At 42.7% G+C, this 22804-nt stretch overlaps 1 protein-coding gene across 17 annotated transcripts in view; it reads right to left on the reverse strand.

Moving 5' to 3' along the window:
* Window positions 1–22804, reverse strand: part of USP48 (ubiquitin specific peptidase 48) — a 250247-nt gene that overhangs the window by 143652 nt on the left and 83791 nt on the right. For all 17 annotated transcript variants that reach the window (XR_013625012.1, XR_013625013.1, XR_013625011.1 and 14 more), the window contains 5 exons: window positions 15101–15225; window positions 14872–14980; window positions 14577–14710; window positions 13258–13718; window positions 5228–5350 (listed from right to left, as the gene is read on the reverse strand). Coding sequence is in view for 12 of the 17 variants with exons in the window: in XM_078786944.1 (XP_078643070.1) it covers window positions 5228–5350; window positions 13258–13718; window positions 14577–14710; window positions 14872–14980; window positions 15101–15225 (952 nt within the window). In the remaining 5 variants the exon portion in view is untranslated. The remainder of the gene's footprint in view (window positions 1–5227; window positions 5351–13257; window positions 13719–14576; window positions 14711–14871; window positions 14981–15100; window positions 15226–22804) is intronic.

Raw genomic sequence — 22804 nt, forward strand, 5'->3', positions numbered from 1 at the left:
TCTCTAGTTCCAGCACAGTTGCCCAGTACTGAAAGTTGGGAATGTCTTCTCCTCTCTGGTGACACCAGTCTTCGAACTCAGGCAGGTCTTCTGCATCATCAGCATATGTCATACAGTGGCGTTCATACGCATGGTGTTGCAGGATGTGCAGTGCCGCTGCAGTGATTTGATGAGCTCTTCTTGTGCGGGTGACGTGGGCAGCTCGTAGGAAGGAGTCGGCCATCCCTGGCGTTGCAATCTCAGCTTGCAAAATCTGCAAAATCTGCAAATCTTGCAAAAATCAAATCTCTGAATCTGAGATGGCCCAATATCCAGATCTTTTCATAATATGATAGTCTACTAGTGTGCCAAATTTGGTGCTTGTATCACAAAATGCACAATTCTTTTGAATATTTGGGCTAAGCCGCCCCACTACCAGCACAGTCTCCAGACTTAAACCCCATCGAGCTGGTTTGGGATGAACTGAACAGAAGGGTGAAAGCAAAGCAAACTACAAGTGCAACACATTTGTGGGAACTTCTGCAACAGTGTTGGGAAGAACTTCCCAAACAATATTTGATTTCCATTGTAGAAAGAATGCCACGAGTGTGTTCGGCGGTTATATCTGCAAAAGGTGGCTACTTTGCCGAGTCAAAAATTTAAATTACATTTTGTTAAACAAAATGATTCTATGATTTCTTTTTATCTCCAATTGTTTATTTGTTCTATGCTTAATTTCAGAGTACATCGAGTCATTAAACTGCATAAATTTCAATAAAAACTGGAAAAATTGAGGTGTTCTAAACCTTTTGACTGGTTGTGTGTGTGTGTGTGTGTGTGTGTGTGTGTGTGTGTGTGTGTGTGTGTGTGTGTGTGTGTGTGTGTGTGCGCGTGTGCGCGTGTGCGTGTGTGTATATTTGCTGTTAGGCAATCATTGCAACAAATGTATAGAGTTTGTTAGTATATTGTGCTGTATTACATATATTTTCCTATTTCACTCCTTATTTATTGACTTCATGCCTATATGACTTCAATAAAACACTGGAGCGAGGGGAGCTGTTCACTCACTCCCATGTCATTCGTAAATGGAATTTGGCTGGCTGTCTAAATGCGTACAGTTACACGTAGGGAGGATTGTACACGTTCAATGGAAGATACATTGAAATGCCTGTATATCTTTGCAGAGAACAGTTGTTCTATGGAATTCTTCAGATGCTCTATAGAACCTAACTGCATAACATTTCTGTAATACTTTAGGAACAATTTATATAGAGCTGTTCCACAGAAGAAGAAGAAGAAAAGAAGAACCACCTTTCGAGGCCATTTTCCCTGCAGAGCAGGGGTTGGCCTTTTTCGGGCACCATGGTCCCCTTTTTGAAGCGATGTTTTACGGCCGGATGCCCTTCCTGCCACCAACCCTGTTAGTCGACTCTTGCGACACGCAGGGAATTACCAGTGAACTGGTACTCAATTTGCCGACCTCGGAAGGATGACAGGTTGACTCAACCCCCCTGGCGTTAATTCAGCGATCGACCAGGATTCGAACCCAGGATCCAAGGATCCCAAGCAAGCACCATGACCACGAAGCCAACACCAGGCCAACACTCTCCTTTGTATATAGATTATAGATTCAAAGAAAAATAATGGTCCTCGTTTCTGAGAAGGAAATATTAGGATTGGTAGATCAGATAATAATGAACGCTGGATCATGAGCTGTGTACCTCTTCTGTGATGTCCCGTAGAAACTCTATATAAATTTTCTATAGACATTCTGAAGAACTTGTCTGTATAAATTTTCTATAGTGCTTTAGGACCGAGGTCTTTAGAACTGGCCAAGGTCTTTTTGGACCAAGGTCTTTTTGAAAGCCTCAACTCTGTGTTTGCCTCAAAACCTTGTGTCCCAAACCCATCTCTCTCTGTTCCCACCTTACCCAGTCGAACCCAACTGCTCCTGGACTCTCTGTCCTTCTCTCCTGACAAGGTGGAGAAGTTTTTGTCAAACCTCGACTCTTGATTCTGCAACTGGACCAGACGGCATCAGCCCACGGGTCCCAAAATCCTGCTCTGCCGCTCTATCTCACCCTCTCTGTTCTTTTCACCCTCTCTTTTGCTCAAGGTCATCTGCCATCTGCTTGGAAATCAGCAAACATTACCGCTTTACACAAAAAAGGTGCAAAAACAGATCCTTGCAACTACAGACCAATCAGCCTGCTCCCAATTATCAGCAGTCATGGAATCCATCATTGCTTCAGATATCAAATCCTTCCTCTTCTCCAATGGCTTGATCTAAGATCATCAATTTGGATTCAGACCAGGTCATTCTACTCTGGACATGCTACTTCTGCTGTCTCAACAATGGATGGAGGTCCTCAATGCCAAACAGGAAATCAGAGCTGTCTCCCTTAACATATCACGTGCCTTCGATACGGTCTGGCACCCAGCTCTGCTCACCAAACTCTCCTCCTATGGTATCCATGGAAATCTCCACGCATGGCTTGCGGACTTCCTCTCTGGTCGTAGTCAACGTGTGGCCCTGAATGGATTTCTCTCATCTCCCCTTCCTGTTCAGGCTGGAGTTCCCCAAGGCAGTGTTCTGGCCCCTGTGCTTTTTCTGGTCTTCATCAATGATCTATCTGACTCTCTGGAAAATCCTCTATCTCTTTGTTGATGACTCCACTCTCTGCCGTTCCATTCCTCATCCCTCAGATCGGCAGTCTGCGGCCTCCTCACTCTCTGAAGACCTGGACAAAATCACAGACTGGTCAAACAAGTGGAACATGTCTTTCAATCCTGACAAATCTCACACTCTTACTATGTCTCTCCGAAAAGACCGACTGGACAACCCTCCCATCTACTTTCTCAACAATCCTCTCCAAGAAGTTCTGTCGCTCAAGCTTTTGGGTCTCACTATCTGCCATGATATTTCCTGGGAAAGCCACATTTCCAATCTGGCCTCCAAAGCCAGTCGCTGCCTGGCCATCCTCCGTCGTGCGAAGTCCTTCCTTGGCACACCTAAGCTCCTCACCACACACACGGCTTTCATCCGCAGCTCGATGGAATACTGTTCTCCCTTATGGGCCGGTGCTCCTGCCTCACACCTAGCTCGGCTTCACGCTGTTGAAACCAAAGCTTTCAGAATTATTGGAATCTCCCGCGATGAAGCTAACTCCAAGGGCCTTTCACTCACTCACTCACTCACCGCAGGCAGGTAGGTGGTCTTTCTGTCTTCCACCGACTCCTCTCCGGCCTTGCTCCCCCAGCTCTCTCTGTGCTTTGTCCCCCAAATATTTCTCCAGGTCGCACAAGATCTGCCAGCAACCCTCTTATGGTTAAACTGCCAAAATCTAGGCTCTCTGCTCACCTTCACTCTTTCATTCCTCTTTTCTCCCACCTCTGGAACAAACTCCCCCACTCCCTTCAATCCCACTCCTCCCTCCAGGTCTTTAAAACAGCTGTTCACCACCATCTCTTACCTTCCCCCATTCAAAACCTTGATCTTTTCTACCCCTGCTAATTCACCCCAGATCCACTTTTTTTGAAATTCCAACTTCTTTCCTGGAAGTCCTTGCAGTGTCCATATGTTTTATACCTCTCCCACCCCCCCCCCCCCCCCACCCCCTTCCCATGCCTACACCGCCCTCCCACATATCTCTCGATTGTCCCTACTCTCAAATGTTGTGTTTGTGTCCTTCCCCCTCTCTCCCCATCTTGTCTACCGCTCCCCTTATTATATGTTTTATGTGTCGGTCTGACTTTTTGTGTGATTAATGTTAGCTCTTTCATGAGCCTCGATCTTGTATACAAATAAAATAAAATAAAAAAGTAACTGGTCCATAGAAATTCTAGACATTCTTCCCCACATAACTTATTTCTCCAAGTCTCCCTCTATTTTGTCCCTCATCCCTCCTTTTGGTGTACCCCTCCCCTTATACTATTCGTTTTTTTTTTTCTGGTACGTACTGATCCATTCTATGTTCTAGCTCCTCCACAAGCCTCGATGCTTTGGATGTGATCCCCCTCCCCGCCCCCCACCCTCGGCCCCACCCATTAAACATCCCAGGTGACCATCTGGCCACCATGGCTAAATAAACACGTTATACAATGTTGAGGATGTTGAACAAAGTCCTGATAATATGGTACAATTATGCATTGCAACCTTTTCCAACATGACCATCTTATCAATGTTGAAAAGAATCATAATTTGCTGTATACTTACCTTTAGTAAGGAGCATCTATCTTGTCTTTTTCTGAAAGCAACTGTTTCGATACAAGATATTCATGTCCATAAAACTAGCTGGAATGCCTTAATAAATGGACAAACAGCTTAGATCAGCACAAACTAAGGATCGACATCATGTCTACAGAATTTAGAAAAGCATTTGATTCTGTTCCTCGTGCATGTCTAATCAAGAAATTTAGTAAATAATGCATTTATTTCAAACTTTTGCACTGCCTTAGGACTTTTCTTAATAAGAGATACCAGCATTTGATGACTAATAGAGCCCAATCTGGCTGGACCAAGGATATTCCTGGGGTACCGCAAGGACGAGTTTATTTTCTACATTAACAAGCTACCGGATAATGGTTTCACCACAGAAAAATTATTTGCAGATGGCACTAAAGTGTACAACAATCAGCTCAAAAAAGGATCTTTACAATTGCCAATCAGACCTTGACTCAATATCTGCCTGGTGCAGAGACTGGCTCCTTTAATTCCACAAAGACAAGTTTGCAGTACATAGTTAGGAAGCCATATAGTTTAATTACTTCCTTCATGTAAATCCATTAAATGTACTTCCTGAGCAGAAATATCTGGTCATAACAATAACACAGAGCCTCAAAGTTATTGAAACATATTCTCAACTTAATTTGTTGGAGACAACAGGCTGATCTTCGTAAGACATGCAAATGACATGGTCTGACAAAACACCAGCAGAACACTTCTGTCAACTATCCTCAATTCAGCTTCGACGCCATTTTCTGAAGAATGACAAACATTGTGGAACACAGATCTGTAGTTAGTTATTCAGTAATCAGATCGATTGCGGCATGGAACAAATTTCCCGAAACATTCGTGTCTGCACTTATTTAAGGATTGACTTGAGCTAGTCCCCATGAGTTAGCAACCACAAAGGATCATGCAAGTCATGTAAGATAGTGGTGAGCAGACAAACTACGAAGGCAAACAGCCGAGATTGGACAAAAAAGTGGGACAGATGGCATTTAATGCATGAAAAATAAAAAATACCTGGCAATTGAGGATGTGGTGGCAGAGGTGTCCTGCAGCGGTTATACACCAACATATAGGCGTTTTGTGAAGAGTGTACTCCCTTAACTGCTCTTGGGCGCTGCGTAGTTGGCTTTTTATTGTCTGTAGACACGCAAAACAATTTTGGTGGCAGAATAAGAGCAATCAATACTTCCAAGTATCATTCGCAAAGCAAAAAACAAAATAGTATGAAGCGTCTGCTTGCATTTGATAAATACTAAAATATAAGACCCATCGCTTTACTGACGAGAACACCTATCTTTGTGTAATTGCAAATAATAATAAAAAAAAGATTTTGTCAATGGGAAAATATAAAATTAGGAGGTGTATAGATAGATACCGGACTAGCTATACACTCGAGGAGCGAGGCGATTGTTAATAGGATAATAATCACATCCTTCATGTACAACAACAAACTGAGAGGAAGATCAAATTATAAAAATAATTCTTGCCATCCTCCTCTCTTCCTTCTTTTGATCAACCTGTCTGGGGTACGTTTTAGGCATGGGCCATGGCAGGAAACAAACTCTGAGGTCTCCTTGGCTCTGTATTTGCATGAATGCTAAAAAACAAAAAAAATGGGGCCGTTTCCTTGGCATAGCTGTGATTCATGGCTAATCTATGGAGCAAGAATAAAAAAGGGTTGCGTGCAGGGATAACAAGTGTTGCAAGTTGCCATTTGCAGTTTCCCCACGTGTGCCGATGTTACCATTAAACATAATTTTAAAAACAATTTTGTATCAAAAAACTTCCAGGGAGTTCCCTGAATCCACTATATTTGGATTTATTGAAATCCGTTAATCCGTTCTCAAGTTATGACACCACAAACAAACAAATGAAAAATCACTCAGAGCAACACTTGGAAAAACGGAACAAAGTAGAATTGCACTCATAGAGCATCCTTTTTACCTCAAAAAGAATTGGTGGTTGAATTCAGTGATCTGATGTGCAAATCATCTGCAAATTTTAAGTTAATCGGATGAAAATTGACAATTTTAGAAATTTGGCCGATGTTGATGTTTTAGCTGATGTTGATCTCAAAAATAGTTGCTGGTTGGTTTCAGTAAGCTGATATGCAAATCCTATTCAGATTTCAAGTCAATCGGATGAAAATTGAGGATATAAAAAATTCGAAAAAAAAGTGGTTAACCTTTTATTTAAAATGTTGACCTTTTGGCCTATGTTGATCTGGTGACCTATGTTGATCTCGAAAATAGTTGGTGGTTGAATTCAGTTCACCGATATGAAAATCCTATTCAAATTTCAAGTCAATCAGATGAAAATTGAGGATTTTAGAAATTTGAAAAGGTTATTGACCTTTTGGCCTATGTTGCCTTTTTGGCCATTTGGTTAAGTTTCGTGAAGATCGGTTTAAAATTGTGAGCTGTAGGCAAGTATAAGTGAGCGGATAGACAAACACACAAAACCAATTTGTACACAAACACAAACCGGAGTGATCAACATACTTGTCCTAAAAAAATTTTTTGCCAAGTAACAAACACACAGACACACAGACAGTAACAAACACAAACACACAGACAGGGGTCCTTTTATAATATCAAAGTAGGGAATTAGAATAATAACTGGACAGCATCTGCAAATGTAAAGCCTGTCCATGTCCGTTTGTATTCAAATTTATTCTTCTTCTGCTTCTTCTTCTTCTTCTTCTTCTGTATGCTCAAAATAACGAAATCAGTTTTTTTTTAATGCAAAATGAAAACTGATGATTTTATGCAGCCTTGACCTCAGAGCTCTAGATAAAAAAAAAAGTCAGGTTCTAGCTTTTGATTGGTGAACCAATACAGTGGACCCAATATGCAAATTCTTAAAATTTCACATCGAATGCAAATTGACTATTTTATGTGACGCTGACCCCTTTGACCTTTTGACAAGATTATTAATTTGCCTTCTCCATATATTCACAAAGTAAGGCTTTGCTGAAAATTTCATGACAAAACTCAAATGGTAAATTTAAATTTCAGGTTAATTGGATGCAAATTGATGATTTTAGGTGACCTTTTGACAAAATTATTAATTTGCCTTCTCCGTATTATCACAATAAAGCTTTGGTGAAAATTTGATGACAATAGCTCAAATAAATGGCAAGGACCGGACAGACACGCGCGCACACACACACACACACACACACACACACACACACACACACACACACACACACACACACACACACACACACACACACACACACACACACACACACACACACACACACTGCTGTGTAGGGGACGGGCTAACTCAGCATTTCCCAACCTGGGGGGAAATTTTAGGATTCCAGGGGGGAAACTTGTAGGTTTGTATGTATGTGTAGGAGTGTGTGGGTTGCTATATTTTTATGTTATTTAGCGAATAAATTTTGTGTTTTGGGTACTTTTATTCCTTGTTCATATATATATATATACAGTATAGATATATATATAGATTTAAAGCAACAGGGTCGGTAGCCACTGCAAAGAGGTCCGGCCGTCCGAAAACGGCAACAAATGTAGCTAAGGGTTTCCCCTGTAATAATTTTCCCCCGAATAAATGGTTAGATAAACATGTCATTCATTTATTTCTACCTTCTTGTGCACTGTAATACAACTGGCAAACAAACAATCAACTGACAGAAATATATATATATATATATATATATATATATATATATATATATATATATATATATATATATATATATATATATATATATATATATATATATATATATATATATATACATATATATATATACATATATATATGTATATATATATATATATATGTATATATATATATTGTTGCGGAGGTGAGAACTGCATATTTTTTTTGATTGTGTGAATTGTTATTATTGTTTATTCTGCGCCCCCCTGCCTCCGGAGCTGTGTAAAGGTGAAAGGGCATCCCATAATTAGTCCACAAGCATACACGTCAGCCAAATAATAGAATACCCCTGTTTGATAGTTATCTCTTATTCTGTGTTTTAGGGTAAGGCTGTGTCTCCCATTAATTGAAGTACTCCATTGCACCAGTGAAAGAGAATAGATCCCCTTTCATTCCCATCCCCAAAATCTCCATTTCCTTTTACATCCCCTCTCGTGATTGCCAACCCTCGATTGCCAATTACCTCCCCTCCAATAACCGCCATTGACCACGAGGCAGGGTCGGAGAAGAAAGGCGTGTCTCCACCTCGTCATAGAGGGGAAGAGGGGCGTGCCCGCCCGTCGTCATCAAGGGCGGAGCGAGAGGGTCGCGTGACCAACCAGGGCCGAGGTGAGCACACCGATGGGCGTGTCCTGAAGGCCGGCGGCTTGATCGCTGGAGGCGCTATAAAAGGCACGCACGCAAGAAGCAAGTGAGTTGGTCGTGAGTCGGTGGTCAGTGGTTGAGTTGGTCGTCAATGGTGGTCAGTGGTTGAGTTGGTCGTGAGTCGGTGGTCAGTGAGTGAGTTGGTCATCAGTGGAGGGTCAGTGGTTGCGTTGGTTGCGTTGAGTTGTCGGTGGTGAGGAGACACCAGGGCCAAGAGAGAGAAGGTTCAAGGTCAATTACCAGCAGTTGCGCCAGAGACGGCAGACGCGCCCTGAGGTGAGCCAGAGAAGCAGCTTCGGCTCCACAAGCAGCGTTGACTCCACCAGGCAGCTTCAACCCGTTACCCCGCGGGGACCAGATAGCGGTGGCATCGGTGGCCGTCGAGGTCCAGCCGACGTCCCGTGCGGGATCAAGCCCGAACCATCTGCCCCAGCTGAACCTTCCCATTCCTCCTTCCAGCATTCATTCCTTTCCTCCACCCTTCTTGTGTACGTGAGTTTGTTCTGTTTGTTCTGTCCTGGGTTAATTAAGTCTGTATAAGCTAGTATTTTCACTGTGTCACCTGCGTCTTATGTGCTTGTAAATAAACGTGACTGCTTTCTTTTTGCTTATGTGTGTAAATAGTCAATAAATTCAGTAGTATTTCCAAACCTTTCTCTGCCTTCGTCTTCCTCTTTGCATTCGTCGTTTTAGTCTTTTCCCTCATTGAGCAGCCGCGGTGCGATCCGGCCAACGTTTGGGTGGAATCGGGTTCTAATCGGGGAATAACTGTTCGGTCGCGGAGCCTTCGCTCGGCAAAGTAACATCTAAACCGCGATCAGTAACAATATATATATATATATATATATATATATATATATATATATATATATATATATATATATATATATATACAGTGGAACCTTGACTTACGAGTGCCCCAACTTACGAGTTTTTCGAGATACGAGCCGTCGCTCCGGCGGTTTATTGCTTTGAGATGCGAGCCGAGATCCGAGTTACGAGCTTTCGCCACCCGGTCACGTGGTTATCTTGCCGTTCAAGTACAGTATCTCTGTCGTATAGCGCTGCATTTTTTTTTTCGCATTTTGGTTATTTCGAGTTCACGCCGCCAGGTGGGTTCTGGTCACGTGGTTATCTTGCCGTGCACGTACAGTACGTATCTCTGTCGTATAGCGCTGAATTTTTTTTCTTCGCATTTTGGTTATTTCGAGTTCACGCCGCCAGGTGGGTTCTGGTCACGTGGTTATCTTGCCGTGCACGTACAGTACGTATCTCTGTCGTATAGCGCTGCATTTTTTTTTCCGCATTTTGGTTATTTCGAGTTCACGCCGCCAGGTGGGTTCTGGTCACGTGGTTATCTTGCCGTGCACGTACAGTACGTATCTCTGTCGTATAGCGCTGCATTTTTTTTTCCGCATTTTGGTTATTTCGAGTTCACGCCGCCAGGTGGGTTCTGGTCACGTGGTTATCTTGCCGTGCAAGTACAGTACGTATCTCTGTCGTACAGCGCTGCATTTTTTTTTTCGCATTTTGGTTATTTCGGAAAATTTCTTAGTTTTAACCATGGGGCCTAAGAAAGTGAGTGGCAAGTGCAGTGCTGAGAAGAAGAAGAGGATGATGTGCTTGGATATAAAACACGCAATCGTCGAAAAACATGAGCGAGGTGTCGAGGAGGACGTATATAACGGCAGAGGAGAAGAGCATGCCAGGCCACAACTTGTTCAGAATGCCGGCGATAGCTCGCCTTCTCTTTGTGGAAAACACGGTGAGATCCTTAACATCCAACAACTAATGGGACGCAAACGGGGCGCCCAGTTTAGCGGTACACACATTGATGAATCACCCTGCCTGTGATTCACCCATGACAGGTTATAGCTGGGTCGGGATTCAAACCCAGGCTGGACAGTTTAGACTTTAGAGTCAAGTGTGCGTACCTCCAGTCCAGGCCATCCTGCCAACTTGTATGCTGCATACAGGTGAAATATAAAGCGCGAGATATTTTTATATATACTGTATATTTAAAAAAAAATTGGTGTGGTTTTTGGCGGGCTGGAACGGATTAATAGCATTTCAATGGGGAAATTTGATTTGAGATACGAGCAATTTGAGTTACGAGCTCGGTCACGGAACGAATTAAACTCGTAAGTCAAGGTTCCACTGTATATATATATATATATATATATATATATATATATATATTGTTGCGGATATGGGATTTGCATCCATCCATATCCGCTTGTAAATATTCCCCTATTTCCTCAATACTTCCCAACTATCCCCAATCCCCCATTCCCTAGTCCCATTTTCTGTAAACAACACTCTGTAGACCCGACCTCCCCCTATTTCGCCCCATTAAATGTCGCATCCAGGTCCACCGCATCTCACGTAGACAACTATAGGACATCTTGCTAGTTATTCTTAGTCTATGTCAGTTAAGGATTCGTTTCCATTAATTCTGACCCTTCGTTGCACCAGAATGTGATTGTATGGCACCGTTAGGAAGTTTAGGACCTCCCAATACCTCCCCGCAGCTCTTCCTCACGGTTCAGAAACAACAACAACAACAACAGCAACGGCGGCGGCGTGCACAGGGAGTGCGCGTCCTCACTCCGGCTTGGTTGGTAGGGGGTGTTGGGAGGGCACGAGGCCTTCCCCACAAGCCGCCATCAAACATGTGCTCGACGGGGTTACCAAATAGGGGCTCCCTGTCAGCTCCTCGTCAAGGGCGGAGCCCGGTAACCCCCGCACCCAATGGAAGCGGCGGACCGGTCCCATCTGGGGCGGAGCCAACCAGCCGAGGGCGTGTCACTCCCCGCTGAGCATGCGCAGGAAGAGGGAGGTGACGTCAGATGCGCGCTGAGCTTGGAGAAAGAAAGACGCCACCTCCGAGCGCTGTGAGGCCTCCCTGCATCTCTTGGACCGTGCTTGATCCTGTCCCCGAGCCAAGGTGACACTTGTGCTATCGAACTACCTGTCCTTCCCTGCCATCAATCCCTGTGTAAGTCAGCCTTGTTCCGTTTGTCTGTGGTCTGTCTGGGATTTGATAAGACTGTAACTAAGTGCCTATCTCTTCTGTGCCTTTACCTCACTACCTTGTAATCTACCCCTTTTCTCCCCCACTGTAATTATATCCTCCTCCGGAGGTCTTGAGAGCTGTACCCCTTGCGTCGTTTCATCTATCCCAGTCGTTGTGTCCTTTCCATCATTGATTTAGCATAGCGCGATTTGGTCAACGTTTGGGTGGAATCGGGGTCTAGTCGGGGAATAACTGTTAGGTCGCGGTAATACACCACCGCTCGGTCGAAATAACATCTAACCGCGATCCGTAACAATATCTTTTACCATTTGAGCTTTTGTCATCACATTTTCAACAAACGTTTATTATGAGACTATGGAGAAAATAATAAAAAATAGTCAAAATGTAAAAGGAAAAAGTAATAACCAGATGGTATTCATAGAATACTTACCCCACACAGTCAACTTAGTGCGAGCTACAGCAACGAAACTATTCTGTTTTTAAGGGTTTTATTTTCTTTGATTCAATATGGCTGCCAGACCACGTGACCAGTGACATTATAACTTTACATTCTCTATTATAATTGTTGCGTAGATCACGCTCAATAAATTTCAAACCAATCGGACTAAGCACTGTACTTGTCAAATTATGGTGTCATAATTAAGGCACCAATGACGTCATCGTTAACAACACTTATTCCCCATGCGGAGTTATTTACAATGAGCCACGTTAAAAAAATTTCCATGGAGCAGTTTCACAGATATGAATGAATATGAATGATCGTTTTTAAGGCCATTTTCCCCGCTAAAGCGGGGGTTAGCCTTGCGGGCCCCATGACAATCATGGTTCCCTGTTTGAGGCAATGTTTTTATGGCCGGATGCCCTTCCTGACGCCCCTTAGTCGCCTCTTAAGATGCGCAGGGGTACGGTTTACCTATTCTAAACCGGGGTACACACCGGGATCATTCATCCCAGCAAGCTGGTACTCAATTTGCCGACCTCGGAAGGATGACAGGCTGAGTCAACACCCCTGGTATTAATTCAGCAATCGACCAGGATTCGAACCTAGGATCCTAGGATCCCAAGCCAGCACCCTAACCGCTAAGCCAACACCAGGCATCACAGATATAGCGGTACAAAATGTTTCCAAGATGGCACATGTATCATGGCACACGTCATAATTATCAATACAAATTGTTCAGAAGGGGTGCTCCTTTGGTGAAAATTGTGTCCATCGGACTAACAGTTGCAGAGAATTTTTTTTCATACTGATCAGATAAAGCGTTGTACTTGCCGAATTATGACGTTATAATGAAGGCACCCGTGAGATCATCGTTAACATATCTTATTCCCCATGGGGAGTACATCACCATGAGCCTCGTTTCAATATTTTCCATTGAGCCATTTTGGCGATATAGAGGTGTAATATTTTTCCAAGATGGTGTCCGTACCACATGCCCTATGACGTCATAATTATGAATAAAAAAAATCTACAGGCAGAGGCAATTGGACCAACGGTTGCTGAGAAAATGAATTTTAAAAATGCAGACACGCACATACGCCACACGTACGCATACGCACACGAATGCATAACCCTGCTTTTGGCTTCGCGAGCGCCGGGTAACAATCTACTTACGCCTTTTCGAAAGCACAGTATATATTCTATATTAAGCTATAGGTGTATTCGTACCAGGATCTTCATCGAAACCAAGCTGCAGCTGCTTTTCACTCATGCGTTCTATCATCTCGTCATTGAACTTGTACCAGTGGCCACTGGCTTCATCGCTGATGTGCGCCACATAGTGGCCCGAATAAGCGCTCCGTCCATGGTGGACAAGCACTGCAGTCAACTTGTACAGCATGTCTTCCGATTGCACTTGCTTCGTTTCAATTTCTCCCATACACTTTGTTATTGCCTTAGTCAACCGTTTCAACGATGCCTTTGTCTGCTGCATCGATGTGTTCTCTTGCATTGGCACATCTGCATGATGCATTTGACAATCTGTCCCTTTGGAATTAGATTGAATGCAGTCTTCTTTTGTATCTTGCTGCATTCTATCTTTTGAGTAGCTCTCAGATAGGTAGTCAGCCATGTTCAGTACATCGGGAAACGTTATGCACGAAGTGAGCTTCTTCTTTTGTCCAGTTTGACTGTAATGAAGCAAGAATAAACAATACAACACAACACAACACAACAGGCATGTTAAGGCCATTTTCCCTGCTAGAGTGGGGTTTAGCCTTGCGGTCCCCATGACAATCTTCTCCAAAGCAAGAATAAACAATATACAATGAAATAACATTTAAATGCTGTCAAAGACAACCACGCTGCTCAAAAATATGCAGCCAGATGTGTCAAGTAACAACATTATGATGTGGTTTGTGATAGAGCTCACACTTTTAAGTCATTCTCATTTGCATTAAAGTTTTAAAAGAACGTTAGCATTGCAAATATGACGAGACCAAGAGGATGCTGAGCAAGAGAAGATAACCACTTTGGCACCGCATTTGATAAATACAGTATTATATACTGCTTAAGGAAACATCGAGCCGGATTGGAAGGATTACAAAATGAAAAGCACAGCAGTATTGGAAAGGGTAACACAAAAAAAAAAAAAAGGCGATGCACTACTGTTTGAAAAGCTGTTCAGATTTGACAGAACAACGAGAACATGAGAAAAAGAGATGCAACAAATGGAAGAAAGCGTGCGAGCTGTGCTGAACATGAAATCCCAACACACTCAAAAATAACGTCTTCAGCTGCACGACAAAACGAGAACGTGTCGACAATAGTGGGAATAATTACAATGTAAGTGATATTTGCATGCGTCATCAAACAGCCATAACATGGTCAGTGTTGAGAACATCCTCTCCAATTTAATGTAACGTTGACACTGCAGAAACATTATATTTGCTCAACATTTGTTAAGAGCTTCGAGTCATTTCTGCTCTGATGAACCTCCAATAAAAACAAGGCCTTCATGTTTAAACAGAGCTATAAAGTAGGCTCACCGGTCAAACACAAAACGCAGCAGCTGCAGACTGAGGGTTTGTGGCAAACGGTTCAGCTCAATGCGCCGAGAGGCACTCTGCTTCTTTTGGCAGTGATCACAAAAGTAGCTATTCTCACCCTCCAGACTCTCTTCCTGTTAAATAAACCAATGATTAATTGGCCATGTAGCATAGCCTCAGATATATAGCGCTATACAAGTAAGCAAAGATCTGGAAAAGAAAGCATAGGTGGCAAATTGACTTATTGGACAAACGAGATGTTCTCAAATACACCACACCCCATCCATAGCCAAACCTTGAAAAATTCCTGCAGACTGTCAGAGAGCTGTTGATGACCCTGGATGTTCAGATCTAGTTCGAAAAAACGAGATGGACGTGACGAGCGTAGACCACATTGTCTGCATCTACAAAGAATGGGAAAGCATTAAAAAAGAGCAAGATTGCAGCAGATAGAAGAAGCCAAGTAACGAGAGCATTTAAAATTAAGGGGCACACGAGACACAGCAATATAGACATCTGCTCACGTTGTAATATAGGCGTATATGCCAGAGAATTCCTTGCTGATCACATTCCTCACCATCTCGTTCGGCTGATGAGCGAGCTTGGATTCCAGCAATGACAGGAAAAGTTTGCAGAATTCTTGTGCATCCTGGAGGTATAACACATGTAGATGTAAGAGAGTAGCCTGAACCTCAGCAATATAAATATTACCAACATTTCAGCTGGTGCAAAGTCACCAAAGGACAAATGTACTTCGGGTCATATATATAGCCACTTGGGAAAAATGTCAGGGGCAAAGAAAAGCCTCCTTTGTATTGTGTGCCAAACGATATTAAAGAAGGGACATTGTATGGCTTGTGGAAAATGCCAGACGATAGAAAATAAGGCACATTCAAAAAAAATCTCATGTGCATGCTGTACTACCCTTGTGTTCTCAGGCGGAACCAAGTAATGCTCCAGAAACGTTCATATAAAGGGGCGCCAATTTCATTCATACAGCTGAATGAGGAAGTAAATGTATTTTAACCTATATATGTGGGGCGCCCCTTTATATGAACTTTTCTGGAGCATTAATTGGTTCCTTGTAAGAACATGCCTGTAAAGGCAATCATGCCTATAAAGTTTCGCCTCGAACTGTTAGGCCGTTTCAGAAAAGAAGAGCGTTTGAAGGTTTTTATGTTCAATCCAATATGGCTGCTGAACCACGTGACCTATTGGTAAATAGGTCACGTAAAATGTTTTAGTCTCCTTTAAGGTCTCACCCAGTTCCCCCTTCATTTCACATCATTGATTTACATTCTCCTCATATTGTTACATATTGATTGATTCATCACAATTGTGTGTGTAATTTCAGAAAAGAAAGCAAATACCTATTTTGGGGGGTCAAACCTGGACCAACTTTGACCCCCGTAGATCCCCTTTGACTTTGATTTTCTTAGTGCCGTGAACAAACTTCAGTGCATCACAGGTGATGAAGGTTGTGGTCAAGTTTCATCGAAATAGTGTGTGTAGTTCCATAGGAAAAAGCAAATTCCTATTTTTGGGGGGGGGGGGGGGGGGGTCAACCCTGGATCCACTTTGACCCCGGTAAACCCCTTTAGACCCCGACTTTTTTTTAATGCCATGAACAAACTTTAGTCACAACACAACAAATATCATTTGTGCCAAATTTGGTCGCAACGCCATCAGCGGTTTCGGAGAAGAAGTTTCAAGTGTTTACGGACTGACGGACGGACAGACTGACAGCGCCACCGCATAAGCTCCCCTGAACTTCGATCCAGGTGAGCTAACAAGAGAGGCCACCGACCTACCTACAATGCGAGAGCACAGATGTGAAGTGTGAAGTGCTTTATATTCCATATAATCCAGGAGAGACCAATGTGATGCTGGGGATCCAGCCCATAGAGCAAAGCAGTACTCCATTGAGCTCTAGACAAAGGTCATTTGACTGTGAGCAGCTCTGATCTTTCAAGGAAATACTTAGAACGACGGTGGATGCCCAGTCTGCGGCTGGCTTTGGAGACCAGCTTTGTTACTTGGTCAGCCCAGGAGAGGTCATGGCTGATAGTGAAGCCTAGAAGTTCAAGCTTTGTTATGTGGTCAGCCCAGGAGAGGTCATGTGTTACGGATTCGGCACTTCCGCTGTTGTGGTTTTCATCCACTTGAAATATTTCTGATTCTATGTACTATTATTGTCTTCAAAAGGTTTATTGTTTATGAACTGTTTTCAAAAGGTAAAAAGAATTGATGTTTTAAATTAAACCGGAACCGGACGACGAGGAGGAGGAAGAAGAGAGAGAGAAGGCGAGGGTGGGGCGAGAAGTCGGACAAGAAGCGAGTAGTTTCCAGCTCCGTAGCGAGCGTTGTCAAACGAAGGTCGCGAGTGACCTTTGAGTTTCCTTGAAAGGAGTTCCCGCGATAGGTGTTATCGCTGGGGGATTGAAAAACCTGCGTGGTCAGGTTTGGGCGTTGCGATTCCGAAGAATCATCGCCGGGTCGTGTCGACTCAAGTAAGAGCCGTCGGCCATTTTGACACTCGCGCTTTGCTCATCAAAAGGTCTTGGCTACGCGTCAGTTTTTCACCATCCTGTCGTCTGTCGGGGATGTGTGTGCGCAACGCTGAGTTTGGAGATTAAGTTGCGGTTTGCCTAATGAACAGTGAATGTTCACATCTGGAGGGGGCCTTTGGGATTTCCCATTCCGCCGTGAGTTTGCCTTTACCCGGTTTTGGACCACGTGACTTTTGCGTCGCTTCGGCCGCCTACGCCTGAGAGCTGCTTCGGCGGTGCGACTGCCCTTGCCATCCGCACGGGCTTCTGGTCTCGATTGGACATTGTTCTAACGATCGCTGGAGTGAGTCAACTTCGTCTTGAGGACGGGAATATAGAGACATTGGGGAAGGTTTTTCCACTCACTTGGAACACCCTGAGTTATCCTATGCGAGTTGATGGTACCATCATAAGATGTATTGAGTGTACTTTTGATTGCTATTTGTTGTACCGTTATTCTTGTGTGATTTTTAATACAATATTTGTTTGTTGATAATCATCGGTGTGGTTTCATTATTGATTTCTGACACAGAATAACATTTTTCTGCCGTGGCTCCTCTCGGGGCTCGGAGGTACATCATGACCAGGGGGTCGGGGAGGAGCACGTAACACATGGCTGATGGTGAAGCCTAGAAGTTAAAGCTTTGTTACGTGGTCAGCTCAGGAGAGGTCGTTGCTGATATTGAAGCCCAGAAGTTCAAGCTTTGTTGTGTGGTCAGCCCAGAAAAGGTCATGGCTGATGGTGAAGCGGAGAGGTTCAATAGACTGCACCCTATTTGAATGGTTGACTGTGGAAATGCATAGCTGGGTTTATTTGACCATCCAATGACGCATGCTGAACCACTGCACCGCAAGATTCAGTTGCCAAGTCTACTTCAATAAAACTTTATTATTGGTATCTCTGCCACAAAAGGTGGATGGAGGTCATGTTTTCACCCCTGTTTGTCTGTATGGGAGCAGGATATTTCAAAATGTTATAGACAAATTCAGACAAAGATTGGTGGACATGTTGGGTGTGTGACAAGGATGAATCAATTTTATTTTGGTAACCCGGATACTAGAATTTCAAAGTGATTCGTGATGATTGGGGGGACAGAACCAACAGCGATGATATATTGCACGATATCTCAAAACGTTGTGCACATTCTCACAAAATTTGGTGGATGTGTTGGGTTAGGTGACAAGACCAAGCTTATCAGCTGAATCAATAAAGCACCAGTCACTTTCCTTTAGATTGCAAAACAACTCACTAGAACTGCCACTTTATAATGGCTGGCAGTGATGACCGGTTTCCTCCGCCTTCATTGGACACACTTTGATATAACACCGCTTTATTAAAAAATATAAAACGTAGCTCAAACCACACCGACACGAGTCTGTTATGGGAAACAATATATACTACAAAGGTGAGATTTACCTGATACTCAAGCACGTAAATGTGGAAACGGATATTGAATGGGATTTGCAAAGATAAGCAAGAGCGCAAAAAATCCTGTCTTTCCCACCTACACTACCGGTCAAAAGTTTTAGAACACCTCAATTTTTCCAGTTTTTATTGAAATTTATGCAGTTTACTGTCCAGTGAATAACCTGAAATGGTACAAAGGTAAGCACTAAGCAGTAAACTGCTCAAGGTTAAAAAAAGTTTAGGTTAGCAAAAACGGGACAACAAAGTAAATTGCACAGTTATATTGTAAAAAAAAAAAAAAAAGGGCTTCTTCAGGGAACAAGTAATGGGTTAACAACTTACAGCTGTTCTGCAACAATGTAAGTAAATTAAGCCTTGAAAGTTGATGCAAACAATTCCTACAGGTGTCCAAACCTCTGCTGATTACAAACCCCATGTCTGTATAAAAGCAGTATTGGAACAGACTGTAATTACACCCTCCGAAGCATTATTTGGACAATATTGCACTGCAGGAAGTGGTATATTGGAAACTGGAGGAAATTCTGAGGGGAAGAGGTCTGGCAGACACAAAGCCACAACAGAATCAGAAGACAAGTTTCTGAGAGTCAACAGCTTGCGTGACAGGCGGCTCATAGGACAACAGCTTCAAGCACAGCTTAACACTGGTCGAAGTCAGCAAGTATCAGTTTCATCTGTGAAGAGAAGACTTCGAGCTGCAGGTTTGACAGGTCGATTGGCAGTAACAAAGCCATTGCTAAGATGGCAAAATAAGAAAAAGAGGCTTGCCTGGACCATGAAGCCCCGCCAGTGGACTACTGAAGACTGGAAGAAGGTCTTATGGACCGATGAATCAAAATTTGAAATCTTTGGTTCATCACGCAGGGTTTTTGTACGCCATCGAGTAGGCCAAAGGATGGTTCCTCAGTGTGTGACACCAACTGTCAAACATGGAGGAGGAAGCGTGATGGTCTGGGGCTCTTTTGCTGGATCCAGAGTCGGCGACTTGCACAGAGTGACTGGCACCCTGAACCAAAAGGGCTACCACAGTATTTTGCAGCGCCATGCAATACCCTCTGGTATACACCTAGTTGGTCAGGGGTTCATCCTACAGCAAGATAATGACACTAAACACACCTCCAGGCTATGTCAAAACTACCTTCGAGGAAAAGAACAAGACGGTAGACTTCAAATAATGGAATGGCCAGCACAGTCTCCAGACTTAAACCCCATCGAGCTGGTTTGGGATGAACTGAACAGAAGGGTGAAAGCAAAGCAAACTACAAGTGCAACACATTTGTGGGAACTGCTGCAACAGTGTTGGGAAGAACTTCCCAAACAATATTTGATTTCCATTGCAGAAAGAATGCCACGAATTTGTTCGGCGGTTATATCTGCAAAAGGTGGCTACTTTGCCAAATCAAAAATTTAAATTACATTTTGTTCAACAAAATGATTCTATGATTTCTTTTTATCTCCAATTGTTTATTTGTTCTATGCTTAATTTCAGAGTACATTGAGACATGAAACTGCGTAAATTTCAATAAAAACTGGAAAAATTGAGGTGTTCTAAAACTTTTGACCGGTATTGTATGCACATCCAACGCATGGGCTCAAACGTCATCGAACATGTGATCACATCGCCTACCAGTGACATGAAAGACCAATGATGTTTCTCAAATTTCCCAATGGACTTGCCGTGGATATTGACACAAAACTTCTAATATAATACAAGATCAGATGTCATGATTAAAGCCTTTTTAATAAATGTAAAATGCAAAAAGAAATCCGAAGTTACACATATATTGACTGGAAAAATACATATATATATATATACAGTCACGTGAAAAAGTAAGTACCCCATGTAAAGTTTTGACTTTTTCAACATATTTCAACATACAGCTATTTGATCTTCATTTCAACAATATTGATAGATAAAGGTGATATAATATAACAACTATCATGAAACATTTCCATTTTGTAGTCCATTGTATAATTTAAATAAACATAAATGCAAATTTTGCATGTGGAAAAAGTAAGTACACCCTTGGATCGAACAGGTGGTATTGCCCCCTTTGGCAGAAACAACCTCAAGTAGGCGTTTCTTATAACTGTCTACCAGTCTCTGACATCGACTGGGAGAAATTTTTGCCCACTCCTCCATGCAGAATTCTTTCAGCTGTGCGATGTTTGAGGGGTTTCTTGCATGCACAGCTCGTTTCAAATCCCCCCCCCCCCCCCCACAACATCTCGATGGGATTTAGATCCGGGCTTTGACTTGGCCATTCCAGAACCCTCCATTTCTTTCTTTTCAGCCATTCCTTGGTGGATTTACTGGTATGTTTAGTCATTGCCATGTTGCAAGGTCCACCTTCGGTTGAGCTTCAACTTTCCGACAGATGGCCTCACATTATCCTCAAGCACCCTCTGGTACAATGAAGAATTCATTGTGGATTATATGATGGTGAGCTGCCCAGGCCCTAATGCAGCAAAGCTGCCCCAAACCATAATATTTCCACCACCATGCTTTACAGTTGGTATCAGGTTCTTGTGGTCAAATGCTGTCTTTGGTTTTCGCCAAACATGTCTTCTGGTACTGTGGCAAAATAGCTCTACCTTTGACTCATCTGTCCAGAGCACATTGTTCCAGAAATGCTGGTCTTTGCCTCGGTGTTCATTGGCAAAATTTAGTCTTCCCCTGATGTTCTTTCTGGACAGCAAAAGTTTCCTCCTGGCACACCTCCCATGTAGATCAAATTCGTGCAGCCTCTTTCTAATGGTAGACTTGTGCACTTTGACATCAACAGTGGCAAGAGCTACCTGTAGGTCCCGTGATGACATTCTGAGGTTCTTAGAGACTTCTTTCAGCATCTTGCGGTCTGCTCTCGGGCTGAACTTGGTGGGGCGGCCTGGCGAGAACAAGTTGGCAGTTGTTTGGAATCTTCTCCACTAATAGATGATCTTCCGGACAGTCGAATGATTGATTTCAAATTGGTTGGAGATCTTTTTAAATCCCTTCCCAGACTTGTAGGCATCTATAACCTTCTTTCCGAAGGCCTCAGAGAGCTCTTTTGATCGAGGCATGGTGACACCACACACTTCAACAACAAAGAGAAAACCAAACTAAATGTCTGAGGTTTAAATAAGACAGGTTCATCCAAGATCCTCTCTAACGATGTTCTAATCATTTGCACCTGATTCTAATTTTAGGTATTTGAAGTAATGATAAATGTAGGGGTGTACTTACTCTTTCCACATGCGAAATTTGCATTTATGTTTATTTAAATTATACAATGGACTACAAAATGGAAATGTTTCATGATATTTTTATATTTATATCACATTTATCTATCAATATTGTTGAAATGAAGATCAAATAGCTGTATGTTGAAATATGTTGAAAAAGTCAAAACTTTACATGGGGTGTACTTATTTTGTCACGTGACTGTGTATGTATATATATATATATATATATATATATATATATATATATATATATATATATATATATATATATATATACATACATACAGTGCGTATCAAAAAAAGGTAATCCGAATTCAAGGGGTTAATATGCAAAGGTTATTTAGTTTGACAATTTACATGTGGTTTACCAATTATGAGGAAATCCTCAGCTTTCCATTGATGCCTTTCATGCATCATTGCTGTCACACATGACCGAGTACATGTTCATTGAAAATGACAAGGTCAAATCGCATTTTTACAAGTTTGGCTAATCGGTGCAAGACAGTTTTAAATGGACGCATTACTTGTCGACTGCCAAGTTGATTATGTAAAATTGTTAAGCTGGTCTGGTAATCGTCGGTTGCGTCATCCTTTGTTTAAGATGGGTATTTAAGATAGATATACAGTGTATGGGTTTAGAGACAGTCTGAGTCATTGAAAAGATGGTTCAACTTATGACTGAACAGCAGACCTTTGTGGTTACAACCTTTCACCAACCTGGAAGTTTGCAGCAAACTCGTGATGCGTTCAGGGAACGTTTCCCAGAATGGGAGCCTCCAGCAGCCAAAACCATCTGGGCGATTGTTAGAAAATACAAAGAGCATGGCACCAGCCTCAACCGCAACAAGTAGAATTCTGGTAGGAGGCGCACTGGACGATCGGAAATGAACATTGCAGCAGTAAGGCAGCAAGTTTTGGAGCATCCTAGGGATACCAGCGCAAGACGAAATGGGACGGGATTGCCTTCGGCAACATTCAACCGAATCACAATACTGGACCTCCACCAACATCCATGTCGGATTCACATC

Source organism: Myxine glutinosa, chromosome 11, assembly GCF_964187855.1.
Source record: "Myxine glutinosa chromosome 11, kmMyxGlut1.1, whole genome shotgun sequence".
In the NCBI taxonomy this organism is placed as follows: Eukaryota; Metazoa; Chordata; class Myxini; order Myxiniformes; family Myxinidae; genus Myxine; species Myxine glutinosa.